This window comes from Malus sylvestris, chromosome 16 (genome assembly GCF_916048215.2).
Source record: "Malus sylvestris chromosome 16, drMalSylv7.2, whole genome shotgun sequence".
In the NCBI taxonomy this organism is placed as follows: Eukaryota; Viridiplantae; Streptophyta; class Magnoliopsida; order Rosales; family Rosaceae; genus Malus; species Malus sylvestris.
The window spans coordinates 38,909,285-38,930,536 of NC_062275.1; the positions used below are offsets into that span (position 1 = coordinate 38,909,285).

Consider the following 21,252-nt stretch of genomic DNA (forward strand, 5'->3'; position numbering starts at 1 on the left):
AGTCTAGGTGCAGTCCAGTAGGACAAGTACTAGTTATACAGTACCAGAAGATGTCCTACTAATAATATATTTTTGTCAGAACCGTCGAGATCCTCAAATGCCACCAACAACAAGTCTACCTAAAACCTGGAATGGTGCAAAACAGAAAACGTGAGTGGGCAAAAACAAAGGTTTTGAAAACACATTTAACTTTCAAATGCTCTAACCCTTCGCTGTAAAACATGTATACTTTTTCCCAGAAATGGAATAATAACATATACCTATATTTATATATATCAATTCAAATCATGCTACACATATTCATAATCATAAGTATGCCATGCCAAGATATAAATAGGATAAGTAACCCAGGTGAAAATAAATTCATGGAAAATAGCACATTAGTCAGAACCCCCTGCAGAAGTCTGTATGGCTGAAATCATAGCTCATTAGTCAATCTAGCCAGAGTCACTACAAATGACCTATACGACACTACACTGCACACAAGTCGGAACCACTAAAAAGGTCTGTACGACAAGACTGGGTGTAATATAATTATGCTTAATACTATGCTCTCATGATAGCTGGGCGATAAATCGTTAGTCACCTACGAGTCGGAACCACCTATGATGGTCTGTACAACATGACTGTGCACCTAAATTGGATCCAATGTGAGCATATGGTGTGGGAGGTGACATTATATACAGGCCTATGCCATATCTCTGGCTAATCACTAACATCGGGTGCAGGTTTATGAGTTCAATATTTCTCAATTAATCACAACCATTCAATACACATTCACAATTCATAAACTCACCTGGAACTTACCTGAGTGCCCACCGCACCAAATCACATTTATGCATAAAATTCTAACTCATGGTTTAAGCATAAATCAATAGGCATGGCATTTTCAAAGCATAATTCATTTAAATGCATTTTCTGGGAAAATATCAAGTATATTAATATATACTGAAAACCAAAAGCCCACTCACTAGTATGTCAAAGGGTCGTATCCCCAGAGTCGCCCTTGACTGCGCTCGTCCTTGGGATAAGTCTCCCCTATATGCGAAACAACTATAAAAACATTAATTTAAAGCACATAACCAATACTAGCTAATAACTTCTCATACATTACTCAAATGGGATGTTTGAATATACCAACGTGATCTACACAACCTCACGAACATCCCCATATTTTTAGAAAAATTTCTGACCACCCACGCGCAGCCACGCGTCGGCCAAGGCACGACCAGACGCGCCGCCCACGCTCGGGCACGTGCCAGGCACACTGACGGCGGCAGTTAACACCGTCAGGATTATTTCATCCAAAAGCAAGCATATACCGTAAATTATTAACGGCGTCATCTAACGCCGTTAGCATATTCCGTCAAAATTGATGAAATATGCCCTCATCTTCTCCGACGAGTCGCCGAACGCCGGTGACTTCGCCGATTTCTGGAATTTATTTCAAAACCTTATATCTTCTTCATTTCTTAACCAAATTCCATGAAACTTGAACCAATTTGAAGATCTCACCAAGACGAACAAAACCATACTTGAGTCGAGCCTTGAAACCCCATAAACCCGCCAGAAAAAGCCTCGATATTCTGGCAAATCATAAAACCCGCCGTTCTTGATAATCCGAAGTTCAAATTCTTCCAATGAACCATTCCGAGCCTCATGAGGACCTCCTTAAGCTACTTGTAAGCTTGAAATCCCCAAAAACACATGATTTTACGATTGCATGAATAGTGACATAGATTGGGTTAGGGTTTTCACGAGTTTTCGAATAAGTTCTTATCTAAAAATGGTACCATTTAACTCGTATGAACCTCAAGAACACAATGGTGTCCTTTAAACTCTCGATCTGCAAACTTTCGACTAGTTTGTTGTTAATCCGTAAGGGGAGAAAGGGAGAAAGAGTGAGTCCGAAGGAGAGAGCACGGGAGAGAAAAGAGAGAAAGGTACTTTTGTGTGTGTGGTCCAAATTGGGTCACCAACCAAACAACTAAAACTTAAAATTTGATTGAGTCCAAACCTTAGCCCATTTACACACACCACCACCAACCGTTCAAAGGTAATTTCGTCAATTCACGTTATCGATAACTTTTATTCGAGATGGGCTGTGACAAAAAATGGGTACAAACTAAAATATAAATATATGATACAAAGTTTAGGCATAAAACATAAATATACCATATGTAATTTTTCTATCATTGATTAAATATACAATGTCATGTGACGGTATACACATGGGTACAAACACAAATAAAACTTTAAAAAATATGGGCACAAAAAGAAACTAATATATGGGTACAAATTAAAAATGAAAAGAAAATTGGTACAAATTAAAAATTATTTGCAAATTAAAAATAGGTACAAGCTAAAAATAAAAATATATAATAAAAAATTTAGCCATAAATATAAATATACTAATTGTAACATTTTTAACACTAAAGGAATAAATTTAAAAATAAAAATATTTATTATTCAAATAATTAATGATGTTATTAATACCCAATGACCTTGATCAAAAATTAAAAATGAATAATATTTTAATCAATAGAGTAACAAAAAGAAGGATGTAAACCTAATTTTTCCTTGATTTTTAGTATTATTAAAAACTTAAATAATAGAATAGGAAAAAAAAACCCTAAAATCCTCCACCCTAACGCTACAAATGTAGAGCCCCAAACTTGGACCCATAAATAAATAAAGAAAGATGATGAAGAAAAGGAGGGGGAAAAAGAAGGGCAAGTGGGAGGGTCATAGGCAATGATTCCCTAGAAGCCTGACCTTGTTCTGCGATGGAGGGAGGGATGGGGTTAATTTTGAAAAAGCAAAGCAAAACAAGGCGTATGATGATTCCATGTCCCATTCATTCCCGGGGTATAAAATGACCTGCGCTCCTTCCTTCCTTCCTTCCTTCCTTCCCTCCCTCTCTACCAATTGCCAATATTTTGTCTATTCGTTATTCTCAAGCATCATATACATCATCAGTTAATCATTTCCAGTCTGCAACAATATAGTATGTTTTCTCTGGACAACGGAGGTAATCACATAACGACATATTTTTATCGCTTCATACTCGGTTATTGATCTAAACATCTAGCAACACGGTTTCTCTTGGCTATATGGTTCATCTCGGAGAGGGTGTGTACGCGTGGCACCTGGCCAAAAGGGCGGACCTTGCTAACTCAAGAGCATGGTTTTGGCAGACATCCGCGCTTGGCAGGAGCTCGCAAGGCAGGAGCTCCTTCCGAAGAAAGTTGAAGCAATACTATTCGTTTCCAAGTTTCCCAAGACGGAAACATTTGTTTCTCGTGGTTACTCAGGAGCCTCAGTTGCACTGATTCTTGACCTAAGTTATGATCGACAGGACAGGCACGGACGACTCCGCTCGTAGTTGCAATAACTGTTGATGCATGTGGAGCTCAAGATGCGGTGGGCAACTTTTCTAAGCTCAATCTCACTATAATTCATATTTCAAACCGAATGATCATTTCTTGCAACTTTGCACCACGTGTAAATAAAATTAAGGGGGTTTGAGGTCAATTACATAATACCCAAATACGGAGCTGACGTGGTTGCCACATTTGTACCACGTAGCTGCTACATGTGTGCCATGTGGCAAAAAAATAAATTTTTTTATTTTTAAAACCTGAATCTTCTAAAAAATAAAAAAAAACCCATACATACCCCGAAACACCCCTGACCCACTTTTCTCCATCTCCTCCCACTTCACCTCCCATTCCTTTTCCCTCCTCTTCTCCCTCCCAACCCCCATAAATTTTTGCACTTCTTCCAGAACCCACAAATCAAAATGAGCTCTCAATCCGGAAAAAAAAAAACCCCAAAATTTCATGGATTTCGAAATTTTATTTCCCAAAATTCAAAACCATCATCTTTTCCACATCAACCTACCTGAGGACGAGGAGGGCGGTGAAGAGAATGGATAGCTCCAACTCCAAGATTCGGACTTTGACCATAGCCAACAATCTTTGAGCAACTACCCCCACCCGATCCTAGCCAACAATCTCATCTTCCCATTGCAACCATCTTCATCCCCCACCCATTGCATCCATCTGGTTACCTTCACCCCCACAACCCACAAATGACAAACCAGTAATGGTGTTGATGAAATTTGAGGCTACGACAAGACCCCAACCTACTTCCTGCAAATTGGTTTCCAACCACCACCAAATCCCCAAATTAGCCAGGGGTCATTTTTAAATTTGTTTGAAGTTTGAATGGGTGGTTGTGATGGAAAAAGAATGAGGAGATTGAGATGGTTGCCCCAAAACCGCAACCACCACCAACAGCTGTGATCTGTGGTCCTCACTCTCAACGGGTTTCGCCAGCTTCACGCCCACTACATCTGGCGTCTCAACAAGGTGAAGGGGTGGATGCTGGGTGATGGGTGATGGGTGAGGGAGAAGGGGGTGGGCTCGAGTAGGGGTGGGTGATGGGGATGGGCTCAGGTGGGGAAGAAGGGGATTTTTGGTTTTTTTTTTTTTTTTTTTCTTTTTTTTTTTTTTTTTTTTCCTAGAAGATTCAAGTTTAAAAAAAAAATTATTTTCTTTGCCACGTGGCACACATATGATAGCCACGTGGTACAAATATGGCAACCACATGGTACAAATGTGGCAGCAACGTCAGCTCTTAATAAATCAATGGATGAAAAATGTAACGGATGTATTATATTGAAATAAAATAGTAGGTAAGGTATAGAAGTGAAATGTTTTAAAGATGGGGTGTGCTATTCACACACCCTATTTTACTTCTCATACACCCCTTGATAATTTATGTCGTTGATCTTCTTCAATTCATCCGATCCGAAGGTCAAAAATTAAAAAAAGTGTGAGAAGTAAAATGGGATGTATGGATATCACAACCCTTTAAAGATGTTGTATGGAGTTATAATAGACCTCAAACCTGACGAGGTATTATGTAATTTACTCTAAAATTAAAGCTAGACAATTATGAGGGGAAAAAAAAAATAAAATCAACGCATCTTATCATTAGAGAACAAGTCGAAGTTGAGCAGCATAATCTAAAGGGTCAACAACGATTACAAGCAGCCAAACGTGTGAGAAACTAGATCACTAACTCATCCTAATTAATAACTAATCCTACTAATTAAGTCCCTACCATCACAAGACTTAAAAATCTAATTTCTACTTCACACACTTCTTGTTACCTGGTTGACACTTCCAGCCGGCCATGCTCCTCTATAAGGTCAAGCTGCAAAGCATTCTGCATTCCTTATTCTACTAGTACTAGTCATACATTTCACGATGCATAAACTACAACCTTCTCCTGCTCTCGAGACTCGACTAAAGAAACACAACATCCGCTGATCATGCCTACTGCACAAATTAGTGAAAAGGCCTGCCCTCAGGTTGCCAAACCATTCACTTCCATGGCATGCTTGACATGCCTTGCAGGTTATTGTTATTGCAGGCTCCTGTGCTTTGGTTAAGCGGACTTCCAGGCCCGCCTGAGGATTCACTCAGTGTTCCACGTGACTGGGGGCTATTTGCTCCTGTTGGACCACTGCCCGGATCAAATTTTGGTGCTACAGACAAAGGATCCATTTGGTTCGCAGTCTTTGATTCTTTCCGACCATCTGCAACAAAACTTCCGACTACCACCTGCAATGAAATGGGAACCCCCAAAATCACTGGTTATATTAGGTCCATCAAATTTTTTTTTTCTTTTTTAATAAGAGAAAGATTCAATCATATGAAGAGCTGTATCTGAAAGTGCTCAATTCAAACATATGGCTCGTACTATGTCTAGATTCATAATTTGTAGACCCACACATCATGGAAGATTCATTTCCTTCAACTATTAATTTTCACATCACAAATAAAATCTAAAATAATTTAAAAATAAAACGTACCTGAACAGGGCAGGCAGCCGTTAGAAGACCTGCCACGCCACCACCTAAAACTCGGCCATCTGGGCCAGATAATGACACACTTAAGCCCCCAGTTCTACTCCGCTGACCACCAATTTCAGATAGAAGAAACGAGCCTGAGAGTGACAGAATTTCAAACCTCCCCTGCATATGAAAATTCATAAGAGAAAACGAAAATAGCGAGAAATAACTCATAGGTAGATATAATACATAAGATGAAAACAATCCCTATGGTGACTACCATATAATTAACAGAAAGTTAATGATAATTACTTGTGTAAAAACAATAAACTCAGTACTGGGATGAATTGTGACAGATACTAAATCTTACATCTAACTAAAGAGCAAACATGCTTTTTTACATTACATGCTCCTAGAGTAGAACCCAGATAGTAACTAATTCATTAATTTAAACCTATGGTGTTCAAAAGTTCGCAAACCAAACATAAACAATCATGTCAGAACATGGCGGCATAAACTCATTAGTATAGGCGTAGTCATGTATCCTAAAAAAAACATAACTGTTCCTAGAGAGACTTGGAATATTAATCCCCAGTCAATGTTCCCAGAGAACAGCTACTGAGGCCCAACATACTAACAACAAAACTGTATGAAAAGTTCAACACATTATATGTCACAGTTCAACTTGGATACCAGGAACGGCCAACAGACAAGACAGCCAGCAATCTCACAAACCTCATATGTTACAGTTCCACCAGATGTGGCCGGTTGGCGAAGAGTCACATTAGAGATGGCTCCAGTTGCAGACAATATGCAAACAGCTCTAGGACCATTCTGAGAGAATGACATTATTTTTGACCATACATCCTGAAAGGTTAAATGCATCAAAATAAAATTTCAATATAGTGCAATCAACTAGAAAAATGATGAGTACGCCGGCCAAACAATAAAGGGGGTGCGCATGTAAAATTAATGACATTCAATCATATTAGCAGCTAGCTCACTGGTGATGAGCTCTTGGGATGGGATCAGACCGTGACATGGGAAATGATATCCTCAGGAGAATTTTGTGATTAAAGTTCTAAATTCCCAGAAAGCTGTGAAGGAAAGTATAATACTCCAATGGCCCAATTATTCCCTAAATAGTAAATCTTGATGTTCAGTTCCAATGATATGAAAATATAAGAAACCAGAATTATTTGAATTTGAACTCATAAAATAAATATTTGAATTAAATATACCCAGCATTGCCAACCATTGGATCTAAATATTGTTAATTTCAATAGATGAAGCACTCAGAACTCCAAGTAGACAGAGAAAAAAGGAGCTTAACAAGATTCAGTGAGTGATGTATCACACATGCATTTACCGTATCAAAGAACTTGCATAATCAGCCAAATTAAAGAAGTGCACGATATGGAAGAGATGAGCTCCTCAACATAGAGAGAATAGATAGATATCTATAGTGCACTCAAATAATATTTCTTGCTCAACAACTGGTCAGACTACGCATGCAGTGATGATCAACCACGGAAGAGTATGAAAACTAAGTTATTAAAGAAAGAAAAGGGAAATTAGAAACCTCTCCAGCTTTTACAGTGATAACATGTGGTGTAAATCCAAATCCCGGAGCTCCTACAAACAGTAAAACTAATTAAACCATAGTACAGTTATCATTATATAGTTATTTGCAGCGAAAAAGCAACATTAAAATTGACTTTTAGAAAGATAAAGAATAAAATAAGATCCATTGCCACTGAAAGCATGCATCTATAAGTTATAAAATGAACCATTAAACAAATTTGTTTAGTTGAAAATTCTAGTTTTAGCACTTGATGGAGTTGGAATACTAAATTAAACATTATATAAGAAAATTTAAACGGAATGGGGGACTTGTTTGCTCAAAAGGAAACTTCCAAAAGCAATTTATTTCCAGTATTGGATATGTTTTCTAAATGCATATTGATACAGTTGTGCTGTAAAATAGACTGTCAAAAGGAGTTTAAAACAAGTAATTCCCTTTGCAAGAAGTACCATCGTTTTAACCAAATACCAAAAGCAATCATATACGCATGAAAAATCATGAAAATCAAGGTTAAGTATCATTCTATGCCTACACCTACAGTATACATACAATTGCAATATAGTGAACAAGGGCAGATAAGTAAATTTGACACATAAGAAAGAATCTCAAGCATAACATCCTTTGCTGTACCCTTTTCTATTTCATAAAGTCATCCCCGAATATATCCCTTTTATTAAATCCATTCATTTCCTGTCAGAAACCAAAACCAAACGGGAACCACTTCCAGATTTCCAGCACAGATGATACATAATAAAATTAAACCAATAGACACTGTTGTGTTACCTCAAGACCCGACCTCTCAAACCCACATCACACAAATATTTGCTAAACCCAAAAATAATAACAAAATCAATGACCCAGAACAAAAACAAAATACAATATAAGATTCAAAGGATAAATAAAACCCAGTTAGATTCAAAATTTTAAGAATTTCAAAAAGTTTAAGAATTTAGAATGGAAAAGGAAAGAAAGGTTACCCAAAGCATCCAATTGTTGCTTCTTGGAAGAACCAGGTGGTCTGCCTCTTGATTTCTTGGTGGAAGTCGAAGTGGGTGGTGGTGAGGCAGAACCTCCCCCAGAAGGAGGAGCAGGAGCAGGAGAAAATGCTCCAACACTGGACGAGCTAACGGTCACAGGCGGGACTGATGGTGATAGAGCCAATGCCATTGTGCCATCCGGCCCGTACTTCCTGGGCCTCCCTCTCTTCTTCTTCATTGGCTCAGTACCCATGTTCATGTTAAGCCCAGCAGTAGCAGCAGGGGCCATAACTGCACCCTCTCCGGCAGCCCCCGGGACAACAGCACCTCCGCCGGAAGCAGCGGCGGAGGTGACTGAGGACTGGTAAGCAGGTGAGGTGGCGGTGGCAACAGACTTGTAAAGAGCGGAGCCGCCGTCAGCACTGAAGTTCAACCGCATACTCTGGATGGCGGACTGTGACTGAATAGGATTCTTCTGCAGAAACGGCTCCCTACTCGTCATCACTCCCGTCTCAGATCCTGACATTTTTCTTTTTTCTTTTTCCCTTTTAGTTGTTTTTTTATTTTATTTTATAAATTCGCAATTTTCACTTGTACTAAAATTCCATCAAACTAAAATCCCTGAAACACAATAAAAATGAAAAATAAAAAATAAAAAGCAGATCAGGACACAGAAATTTACCATTTTCTCATAGCCACAATTTACAGACCCTAATCTACATTCTAAAAAGTAGAGGTATAAATATGTAAAATTTTACTTTTAGCATCTGAATTCTTCAACAACCAGTAAAAACAAAAACGAAAACGAAAACCAGAAGAAGATGGTGGTAGATTCCCAGTAAGCTTATTCTGCAAAAGTATCTAACCCTAACCCTGACAGCATCTGGGATTAATTTACACAAACCCCAACTTCCAGACCTCGTTTTAAACCACCCGAAAAAAACAAATTACGTTGCTTTTTTTCCCATTTCAGCGCAGATCAAGCAAAATATTCAAATACTAAAGCTTAAACCAGACAAGATTCAGCATTTTCATTCCACCAGTCTTTTAGAAAATAAAAGATTATATTTTGCCAATTTACAGTAAAAGAATCATAAAATAAAATCACTGAAAATTAAGGAAAATCGAAAAATAAGCCCATAAATTACGTTCGACTTACCAATAATTCAGAAAAATTACGGCGACGCGGAAATTCTAGGGTTCCGGAACGAAAACGCAGAGCGGCTCCGAAGCCCTTTTTCTAAGAAATGCGAGAAATCTGAATATTTGGTTATATTTTAATTCTGATATTTTTCATTTTCTTTTTATTTCGTGCCTTTGCCTCTACAGGCTATTATTAAAAAAGCAACTAAAAGCCAAGCCCTAATTTGCTATTTTGCATTCTTACAAGTTACAATTAATTAATAATTTAATTTGCATTTACTCCAACGCCTTCATTGCCATTTGCTTTTTCTTTGGGTAGACTGCCATCACTCGCTTTTGAATTTTAAAATATTTTAAATTTCAATTTAAAAAAAATAAAAAATTTTAAAAATTCCTTACTGCCTACGTGGTCCTCCAATCAAGCGAGTATCTTTTATTTCCTGCTCTCCACTCTCAACCTGTTTGGATAACATTTTTTTGTCATTTTTGCTCACGGGCAGTATGTTAACGCCACTCTATATATTAATGGTTAAAATTTGTATCTATTAGTATTTAGATTTTGAAATTTAAACTTATATAATGGTGTTAAAAAGATGGCAAACAATTACCATCAATTGAGTATCGTGAGCGAAATTATTCTCATTTTTTTACTTGTAAATGAAAAATATCATGTTTGACTTGTTGAAATATTACAAATCAGCATAATGAGGGAGAAAAGAAGAGTTTATATATTCTAACATAATTTCAACTAATACTGAGACTTTTATGATAAAACTTCACATTTGTCAAACTGTGCAGATGATAATTAACAAGTTAAGGACGATAGTGGGTCATTGGGTCGTCTCTTTGATAATTTGAGACGACTTTAATAGATTACATGTCACGCCTCGACCCGTGAATATAGACTATTCATGAATTGGGGTGTGAGCCATATCTTAGTTATAAAAATAAATTATGTATAAAATCAATAAAAGTTACAATATTTATAAATGTATTATAAATAAACAAAAATTACAACTTGAACCACTACAGTTGTCACCCAGACACACCATTTCTCATATTTTGTTACATTTCGAAATAGGTCAATATTGTTTCTTGGTTTTGTTTTTGTTTTACATTTGGATTTAGATGTTGCGTTGCAGTGTCTGTTTTATAATTTTGTTTTTGTCATCAGTCACACACTTCCTACGCTTCACACTTCGTGCGACACTTGATTTTTACATTTGGATTTAGATACTTTACATTATTTTTACATTTGGATTCAGACAATGCAATATTTGTTTTTTGGTTCTGTTTTTTACATTTCTATTATGATGCTGCTTTACACTATTTGTTTCCTGATTTTTTTTTATCACTTAATCGCCTTCTATGCTTCACACTCACACAACTCCTGATTTTACATTTGGATTCAAGCAGTACAACACAATGTTCGTTTCCTGGTTTTGAATTGCAGACGTAGAACCTTGTGCTCTCTCATTTCACCAACTCTCTCTTGGCTAGCTCCTCTATTTAATTAGACCAACTCTCCTCTTAGTGATGGCTTGGACACACATTTAATCTTCTGTAATATATTTATTCATAGAATTAGGACGTTTTATATGTTTCCTATGTCCTGGGAGTATAGCCAACCCCACCCTTGTCCAATTACCATTTTCATGCTTAAGGCAAAATAAAAAAAAATAAAAAAATAAAAAAACCATCCAGAAGCAAACTTTTTCATAATTTCATTTACAAAACCTAAATCTAGAGAACTTTAGAACATAAATTGCAATACAGTGTCTGATCTAAGCTTCAATTAAAACATGTCGAAATCCAATCCGTCTTTTGTTATCCATCCCAAAGAGTTTCTTTCGAGAATTGGGATCTACTGAAGGATTCTTGTTGAGACACCCATACCGAAGCACAAGAGTTTCTTTCGAACCAAGAGGCCAATCACAACATGATATGTGGCAACACTAGAATCAAACTCCTAGAGTGTCATATCGACCGTGGATGGACCCAGAGACTCTCCTTAACTATAAGAAGAGACCATTCTCCTACAATGAATTCCTAATGCCATTATTGTACATAAATTCGTCATTAGAACTCGTCAATGATGATATTATGCTTGAACCTATGTATTGTGTAAACTCTTCACTATTAATGAGAACTCCTATACCATGTGAACGTAGCCCAACTTAGGATGAACCTCGTACATATTATATATGCTTCCTTATCTCTCTCTTTACATACTATACTCACTAAGTAACCGAAGCAACCTTGCGAAGGTCACAAATTTGACACTTTACATTGTTCCAAATTCCATCCGTTGTGCATCAACAAGATCCAAAATAAAAATTGATCATTGATATATGGTTCATTAGTAAAGTTTGTTATGACCTTTTACTAAATTTCTTGTTTTTTTTCCCTCACTATAGTCACCAAACACGCCTCTAATTTTATAAGAATAAAAAATTTTCACACCTACATTTCCTTCTCTCCCCCTCTCTCTCATTTTTGTCTAACTTCTTTCTCTTTTACATATTATTTATCGTTTTATATATTTCTTTATGTGTGAGCTTTATCGAATGAGACGAGAACACGTGTGCAAAGTAGATTTGTATTGATTTAAATTTGTAGGTTACAATCTCTATTTACAACTTTTCATCTGATTTAGTCTTCAAATTTGATGTAGATGCGTGATTGTCGATCCAAGGGTCGCGATGACTTAATCTCGGAAAAACGATTAAACGATTACTTCAAGTTTTGAGCTTGACAACACCGCGTGGATGATCTTCACCTCAAAGGAGTGGCAAAGGTAGTGTTTGATGCGAGATTTCATTGCTTCAAGGATCTTGGCGACTTGATCTTGAAACGAACGTTGCTACAAGTTTATAAGCTTGCAACAAAGTCTTGAAGGAATCAGCACGAGCACTTGTTGATTCTTCAAGGAAGTGCTTCGGCTTTGGTCCAGAGGAAGCTTCGGCTTTGGTTGAATGTTCTTCGAAGAGAGCTTTGACAACATATTAGTCTTCCAAGGTTTGGCAAAGGTTCTTATGTGTAGACATTTTTCGACCCTTATGCTTATGGGAGGACCTTGTATTTATGGGCTTCTCAAGGCTTGCCTTTGGGATGATTTTAGGCATGTTTTGTGTCTTAATTTCAGCCACTTTACTCCCTTGGCTGAATTTAAGGATCTTGTTGCCTATTTTGTGAGCAATCTTCAATTCTTACTTGTTTTATGAAGATGCTTTAGCTTTCTTTCTAGTTTTAGGATCAATTTGGATTCCCTAGCCGAATTTAAGGGGGATACTCCCTTATTGCCGAATTTTAAAGGATGTTTCTTCTCTTAGCCTAATTTAGGGTGTTTGTACCATACTTGATCAATCCTGAAACTACTGAGCACCGGTCAACGTTATACCGTCAAGGACCTAGAAGAGTTTCCTTCCAACCAGGATGCCAATCACAGCGCGACACATGTCGACATCAGAAGCCAATCATAGCGCAACACGTGTCAACATCAGAAGCCAATCATAACATGACATGTGTCAATGTCAGAATGAAACTAGAAACTCTCTTCTATAAATAGAGATCATTCTCTCACAATATTTCCTAATGTCCTTTGTACTAAATCATTCACTTGTACTCACTAAATGAGAGCTTGAACCTATGTACTTGTGTAAACCCTTCACAATTAATGAGAACTCCTCTACTCCGTGGACGTAGCCAATCTAGGTGAACCACGTACATCTTGTGTTTGCTTCCCTGTCTCTATCCATTTACATACTTATCCATATTAGTAACCGGAGCAATCTAACGAAGGTCACAAACTTAACACTTTTTGTTGTACCAAAGTCTTCACTGATTTTGTGCATCAACATTTGGCGCCGTCTGTGGGAACGACACTTATTCCCACTCTCTTTAGCTTTGCCAAGCTGGTTTCCACCATTCGTGCACTTTCTTTTGACCAAGCATCCCTCTCCAACATGGGGAGCGAAGGAAGCCACAGCACACAGAATGACACCCTTTTTGCAAGTGCGAAGCAATGAAAGAAAGAAGGATATAGGGTTGCTCTTCTAGTTAAAGACAATGAGTCGATGAGCTAGAAGCTAAGAAAAACAAGATAGCAATGAAGAATGAGGTCTTCCAGGAGCAGTATGAGAAGCTCTTTGAGACGCTCCACGAAATTAGGTGTACTCAAACACGCGAGGTTGTTACCCTTGTGAACATCAACCTTCATCTGGATGCCCCCAACACGGAGGGCCACCTCCCTTCGACATGGGTATCCTTAATGAGGAGCGAGCTAATCATCAAAACATTGATCAACATAAGACTTCTCTCAACCCAGATGCTTTGACCTAAAGTAGAAGAAGTGGAGGAAGACACCTCATTGCAGAAGGGTTGGAAGGATCGAAAGCCGTTTATTGTGACTGCCGAGACTTCCCAAAGAAGCATTGAGAGAATCCCCTCCACATATGCTCGAAGATCAATGACCCAAGGGTTTCTGAAAAACTCGGTCCCCTCCCACGACCCAGGCCAGCTGCCAATCTAGGGAAGGAACGACAGGTCCCAGAGGAACATGAAGGTACGGGGGACTCTGAGGTATTCCGACAGACTCGCCCTAGAAGTCAGTACGGCGAGTCCAAGAAAAAACTACACGCCCTTGCTCAAACTTTCCTACTTCCAAGAGGTGATGGAGACTTACGAAAGAAAATTCTAGTGGTACATGACTCCACTCAGGACCCCCTTGTCCTACAGCTTCTTGAGGAAGTAAACAAGTTGAAGGCCGAACGTTAGGCCGAGATATCTGACTGGAACCAACCCAGGCCTGGCCCTCTCACAAGAATGATCCTCGACACCCCCTTCAAGCGAAGACAAAACAAAAGCTTGGTTTACAACTCTATACTGGAAAGGAGAACCCAATTGAACACCTTAACCTCTTTGAGTCCACCATAGCATATCGAATGCACACCAACAAAGAGCGATGTCTTCTCTTCCCCTCCACCCTCTCTGGCGGAGCTCTAAACTGGTATTGCCGTCTTCCACCTGAGACAGTAGACTCATTTGAGGAATTGAGGAAACTGTTTGTCTCTCAACACATTATAACTATGAGGAATTGGGTAAGCCCATTACAACAAGAGTAATAAAAGTTCGTATCAAGACAACCAGGGGTGAATGTACCATCGACTATTATGACTATAGGGCCAAGCCTCACACTTTCAAAGTGGAGGACTAAGTACTGAAGGAAATGCTATTATAAGAAGGCATACACATTACAAATGTTTTGACTCCCAACCGCTTGAGATCTTTTGTCACACAAGCCATTCGGCATATATTTAAAGAAGAGGGAATTTAGACAACTTCTTCTGAGTCTTTTGCGTTCCTAGCACTGGAACACTTGGTCTACACTGACCTACCCTTATACTCCAACTCAAAGCTTCAACATGCGTACTTTGACATAAAGTATGTGATACTAAGTGTTACAACCAACATGGTTCACATATCAAAAGCATGGATCCCTTCATGCATAGCAAAACATTCAAAAGCATCACTCATATCAATCAACATAAACATTGTACATTCCAACACATTCATACATAAACATCATACATTCCAACACATTCATACATAAACATCATACATTCCAACACATCCATACATAAGCCAACTGTGCTTCGAAATGGTTCAACATACTTTGTGTCTTCGACACTTGCTACAATGTGCCTCGACACCTTGCCCTTATTCTCACCAACCAGGTGATGAAATGTGAAGAAGGAACTCATCTTCATGCCACCAATCAGGTGATGAAATGTACAACCCGTATATGCCACCAACCAAGTGATGAAATGTACAACCCATACTTTAATGTCATTTGGCAACTTGCCACTCATACCACCAACTAGGTGAAGAAGGAACTCATCTTCATGCCACCAACCAGGTGATGAAATGTATAATCCGTACTCTCTTTCATGCCATAAACCAGGTCATGAAATGTACAACCAGTAATCTAATATCACTTGGCAACTTGCCACTCATGCCACCAACTAGGTGAAGAAGGAACTCATCTTCATGCCACCAACCAGGTGATGAAATGTACAACCCGTACTCTCCTTCATGCCATCAACCAGGTGATGAAATGTACAACCTGCACTCTAATATCATTTGGCAACTTGCCATTCATGCCACCAACCAGGTGAAGAAGGAACTCATCCTCATGCCACCAACCAGGTGATGAAATATGATGAAAGGTGATGAAAGAACTCACCTTCGTACCACCAACCAAGTGATGAAAGCAACTCACCATTCATTCCACCTACCAGAAGATGAGTGGTACAACTTGTACATGTGAACTCCTAGCATTCACAAATAATCAAAAGCCCTCAAGCTTGACAACTTAACTAGAGGAGCATTTATGCCCAACAAGAGTTATAGTCACTAACAAAGTCTTATTGCAAGCCAACAACAACTTCAGTGCATGGCATATGAAGATCAAGCCATTCAGCCCTCTTGCATCTGCTTCAGACCTTTTCCCTCTGTAACAATGTAAACATTACATCTCGTAGAAAGCTTCACACTCTTGATCAAGACAGTGTGAAGCAAAATCAATTTATGGTGCCAACAAGAGCTTCATCAAAGGAGTTCAACCACAATTCTCAAAATCTTCACACACTCTTGATCAAGACAGTGTGAAGCAAAACCAATTTATGGTGCCAACAAGAGCTTCATCAATGGAGGGCAACCACAATTCTCAAAAGCTTCACACACTCTTAATCAAGACAGTGTGAAGAAAAACCAATTTATGGTGCCAACAAAAGCTTTATCAAAGGAGTTCAACCACAATTCTCAAAAGCTTCACACTATCTTGATCAAGATAGTGTGAAGCAAAATCAATTCATGGTACCCAACAAAGCTTCACCAATAAAAGCTTCATCAATGGAGGACAACTACAAATTTTCAAAAGTTTCACACTATCTTGATCAAGATATTGTGAAGCAAAATCAATTCATGGTATCCAACAAAAGCTTTAACTCCAAAGCTTCATCTACAAAGCTTCAACTCCAAAGCTTCACCTACAAAAGCTTCACCCACAATAGCTTCACCTATAAAAGCTTCACCCATAAAAGCTTCACCCATCACAAAAGCTTCACCTACAAAAGCTTCACCCACAATAGCGTCACCTACAAAAGCTTCACCCATAAAAGCTTCACCAACAAAAGCTTCACCCACCACAAAAGCTTCACCTACAAAAGCTTCACCCATAAAAGCTTCACCAACAAAGCTTCACCCACACAAGCTTCCCCCACCACAAAATCTTCACCCATAAAAGCTTCCCCCACCACAAAAGCTTCACCAACAAAAGCTTCACTCACAAAAGCTTCACTCACAAAAGCTTCACGCACCACAAAAGCTTCATCCACAAAAGCTTCACCTATAAAAGCTTCACCTACAAAGCTTCAACACAAAAGCTTCACACTATCTTGATCAAGATAGTGTGAAGCAAAATCAATTCATGGTACCCAACAAAGCTTCAACCTCAAAGCTTCACCTACAAAGCTTCACCTATAAAGCTTAAAAAAAAAATATATATATATATATATATATTTTTTTTTTTTTTGGAAATTCGAAAATTCAAAAATTCAGAAATTCGAAAATTAAAAAAAAAATTCCTAGGCCTCCTTTTATTTGGGCCTAACAACTTTCATAACAAATATATATGAAGGAGGAGTTTTGGGCAACCACTTAGAAAGGAAAATGGTGAACTTTTGTTACTTTGGAAACTTGGCTACTAGCAAGACACCTCCTTCGTCAACTCCCTCGATTGGAGACTTGGGGGACTCCTACCATATGCTACTGCACCTTGATACTCGGAAGTCTCACGACCACTCAGTGACTTGGATTTTTTCAAGTCTCCAACTGAGAAGTTTTCATCACTCGAGAAATTAAGGGAGCACTACCTCAACCTGCATGCTTCACTCACAAAGTTTCAACATACAAGATTCAACAAAAGGAAAAATTCAAAGAACTTAGTGAAGAAGGCCTTGGTGTTGATGTGAAAATAACTTAACACACAAATTAAACCCTCTTGTTGTCAAATTGTAGTATAAATGCAAGTAGGGATCGTTCTCAACCGGGGATTAGGAGGGCTTGCTAAAACCTCTAAACTAACTCAAAAACATAAAAACAAAGTTAAAAACGTTTGAATAGACTTGAAGGACTCAAAACAGGTTCACAAGACTCAAAACAACTTAAAAACACTCAAAACTGCCTAAAAACACAAACTAAGCAGCTTCTGACTCTAACACAACTTTGGACGAAATTTGGGTTTTGACTTGACTCAAAACACTCTAAAACACAAACAAAACAGATTTTAAACACTTTGAAACAAGAAAGTAAAAGGGGGATTTTAGTTTTGATGAATTTGAAACAAACAAACAAGTTATAAAACTAGGTAGATTGTAAAACGAATTTAAGAAATAAGATGATGGATGGATTAGTTAAAGGTTTGTTCTTCACACATGACACACTTGTACATGAATCGATTTCCAATTGCTTTTCAATAAACTATGATGTTCAACACCCCAGATTAACCGTGATGCACAAATTAACCCTCAGATTTTCCTTTACTCATTGAATTGGATGAATGCATGCGACAACCCAAATCATTCTCTAAAAGTCCCCTATATGAATGCATAATAGAGATACAATCAGAGATCATTACGCTTAATGAAAATCATAAGTGTTGACGAGGTAATTGTAACTATGAATGCATGATACGTTTGCCAAGAATTCAATTAACGCGATTGTGACAAGCAACCTTCACTACTCATGAATATAAACTTGTAACGATTAGGTGAAACTCATTTATATTCTAGCATCTAATTCATGCATGAAAACTAAGTATGCATCCTTAATAAACATACAAGAATCAGTTATGAAGAAAATAGATAATTGAATTGCAATCACAATTTATCAAATCACAATTGGAAGAAATCAATTCATATCTCAAGCATGTTCATGGCTTCAAACTTCCCCCTAACTAAATAGGGGTTTAGCCACTCATAATTGCAACAAAATTAGAAAATAACAAAGTAGACATTGAAAGCAAGAACGAAGTACACCTAAAACGCTCCAAAGTTCCAAGCTTGAAACGCCAAGGACCTTTGTTTTCACCACCTTGTTGCAGCAAGTGTATAGGATGTGTATGGATATATGGAAAGGTTATGAATGTATTTATGTTGGATGGATGCCACAGCAAGGGGAAGGGAATTCTTTGTGTTTGTGGGATGTGCGAATGGTTAAGAAGAAAAACTCTGCCTTGCGGCAGAATGTGTCTCTCCCCACTCTCTCCCAACTAAAAATATGGACCCCCATATATATATGAATTTTAGGCTAATGTAGTGGTAAAAAGGGTGGTGAATGGTTAAGGAGAAAAGACACAAACTTGCGGTAGATTTGAATCAAAACACTTCCAGCTGTCTGTGCAGTTTGCATGTGTTTGTATGAGTGATGTCTCACTTCTTTGCATGTGCCATGTGTGAATGATGTCTCCACTTTCTTTTCTTCCAAATTGTCCGTCTGTCCTTCTCCTATTTATCTGCTTGAAATTGTAGAATGTGAAGTAATCATCAAGGGTTGTTGTTGCACAAGTATGAATGATGGTGCCAGCTCCTCTTAGCGTGTGTGTGTGCTGTCTACTCCTTCATTCTTTATTTCCTGTTGCCCATGCCGTGTGTGTATGTCATCTTTTTTCTTGTGGTTGAAAGTATCTCCTTTCTTGCATGTGCCATGTCTTTCCATGTGATCTATCCCTCTCTTGTCGTGCATTCCTCCCTCTTTGCATGTGTGTGTCTCTTTTGCATGTGTGTGTTGTCATCTTTGTTTCTCCTTTGCACATGCTGTGTGCTGTCCATGTTTAGATCCCCTTTACATTTGCACACACTTGCTTCAACATTTCAGCCACAAACCACTACACTTTCTCTGCATGCCGTGTTTGTTTCTTTGCCTTTGCATGTGGGTGTCTTTGCATGTGCCTTGTATGATGTTGTCTCCATCACATGGCAACTATGATGTTTGTTAGTTGTAGGTCACACACCTGCACACACATATGCTGAATTCTAATCTTCCCAAAACGTCCATCCTCATGTCTCCAAGTGCATGCAATCCATTTCAGCCCAAAATTGCTCCAAAATGCACCAAAATGTACTTTTCTTGCCAACTTTGTTATTAGGACCTACAAACATACGAAAATGGTTTAAAACACTCTTATAAGCAATAACTAACTAAGTGCAAGAAAACATGTTAACAAAGTCGCATAAATATGCTCCTATGAAATTCCCCCACACTTAGCTTTTGCTAGTCGTCGAGCAAAATAAAGAAAACAAAACACAACCTAAACCTTCCAACGTTTGCCTCAAGGATTTCCAACGCACATGACATGTTGAAAATCATTATTCCCACAGATTTTAGTTATCTTCACACTTGAGCACATACTTAATCAGAGTCACCACTTAATAGTTCACATTTAACCAATTAAAACGATGTTTTGAATGTAGTAACATGCCTTAGAGAATTTGCTCAATTCCTTACAAGATACTCTCTATTTTCACACATTTTCTGACTACACACCCTACACTAGTTATATGTGAGAAGATTGATGTAAACATGAAAACGAACACTCACATATATGTATAACAAAGAAAGCGATTTTCTGGAGTTATTAAGCATGTTTAGATATGATCTCATGAATGGAATGCTACTACTTAGATGCAAGAACCAGTGACACCATATGCTCATACCAATTCCAAACTCCACATATTGAAACGCATGACACTCAAGATGAAGTTAAGGGTTATAACAGGGTTTAAGGGTAATGGCTAACAAAGAAAGGATAGGGATAACAAACGTTCTGAAAGCAATAGCAAGCAAAGTAATGGAATCAACACTTGGAATTTACTTTAGAATGCAAAAATCAACTTTTAAACACAAAGGGAAGATTCATGCAACACTTAGGGTCGAATTCAATGCTTTGGACCCTTTCTTCAACAAACAACACTTTAGAGCTCGTTCTCATATATTTTTCAACTCTTTTCACAACTTTTCTTATTTTCATTCTATTTTCCACAAATTTTTCTTTTTCGTTTTCTTTTCTACCCGTGCCTTATGAAGGACTTTGGCATACACACACACACAAGAATCACTTCCCCCACACTTGTTTTTCTACAAGAGTTCAACAAAAGGAATTCCTTCTAAATTATGCTTTACTATGCTTCAAGAACAAGGGTATGGATGGTCCTAATCTAGGCTAGGTGAGGATAGTGTGGGTAATAAAGAACATAGGCAACACAAGGCTCAACGGTGTTAAACTTAAACACATAATGAACGGGATAGGCTTTTTGGCTCTTGGCTTACTAAACAACTTCATCTTGAATATGTGTTATGCAAATCAATAACATGCTTTGAATGAAATAGGCATGAGTTCTAGCATTTGGAACTAAATGATGAAACGCCTTCTAAGTAGCAACCAAGCAAAGAATAATGAGATCATGCAACGACTTTAGAAAACAATGATGCATAGATTATTAACTCTCCAAATAAACGTTTAGGCTCAAGTCTCACAAGGTTGTAGCGTACATTTGAGTTCCTTCTTTCAAGCATGTTACAAAACTGATTTTTCCTTTATGATTGCATGTGAATTCATAAATTAT

General features: G+C 38.0%; 1 protein-coding gene across 2 annotated transcripts; it reads right to left on the bottom strand.

Moving 5' to 3' along the window:
- Nucleotides 1-4,979: 4,979 nt before the first annotated feature.
- Nucleotides 4,980-9,752, bottom strand: LOC126607189 (AT-hook motif nuclear-localized protein 10-like). Of its 2 annotated transcripts, none has more exons than XM_050274688.1 (6): nucleotides 9,585-9,752; nucleotides 8,426-9,046; nucleotides 7,446-7,498; nucleotides 6,599-6,730; nucleotides 5,885-6,046; nucleotides 4,980-5,633 (listed from the first exon to the last, which is right to left on the bottom strand). In XM_050274688.1, the coding sequence occupies exons 2-6, from the start codon at nucleotides 8,949-8,951 to the stop codon at nucleotides 5,394-5,396; spliced, it is 1,113 nt and encodes a 370-aa protein (XP_050130645.1). In that variant the 5' UTR covers nucleotides 8,952-9,046; nucleotides 9,585-9,752; the 3' UTR covers nucleotides 4,980-5,393. The 2 variants fall into 2 exon arrangements, with proteins under 2 accessions (XP_050130645.1, XP_050130644.1); XM_050274687.1 differs by having other exon boundaries at nucleotides 6,557-6,730.
- Nucleotides 9,753-21,252: the final 11,500 nt, after the last annotated feature.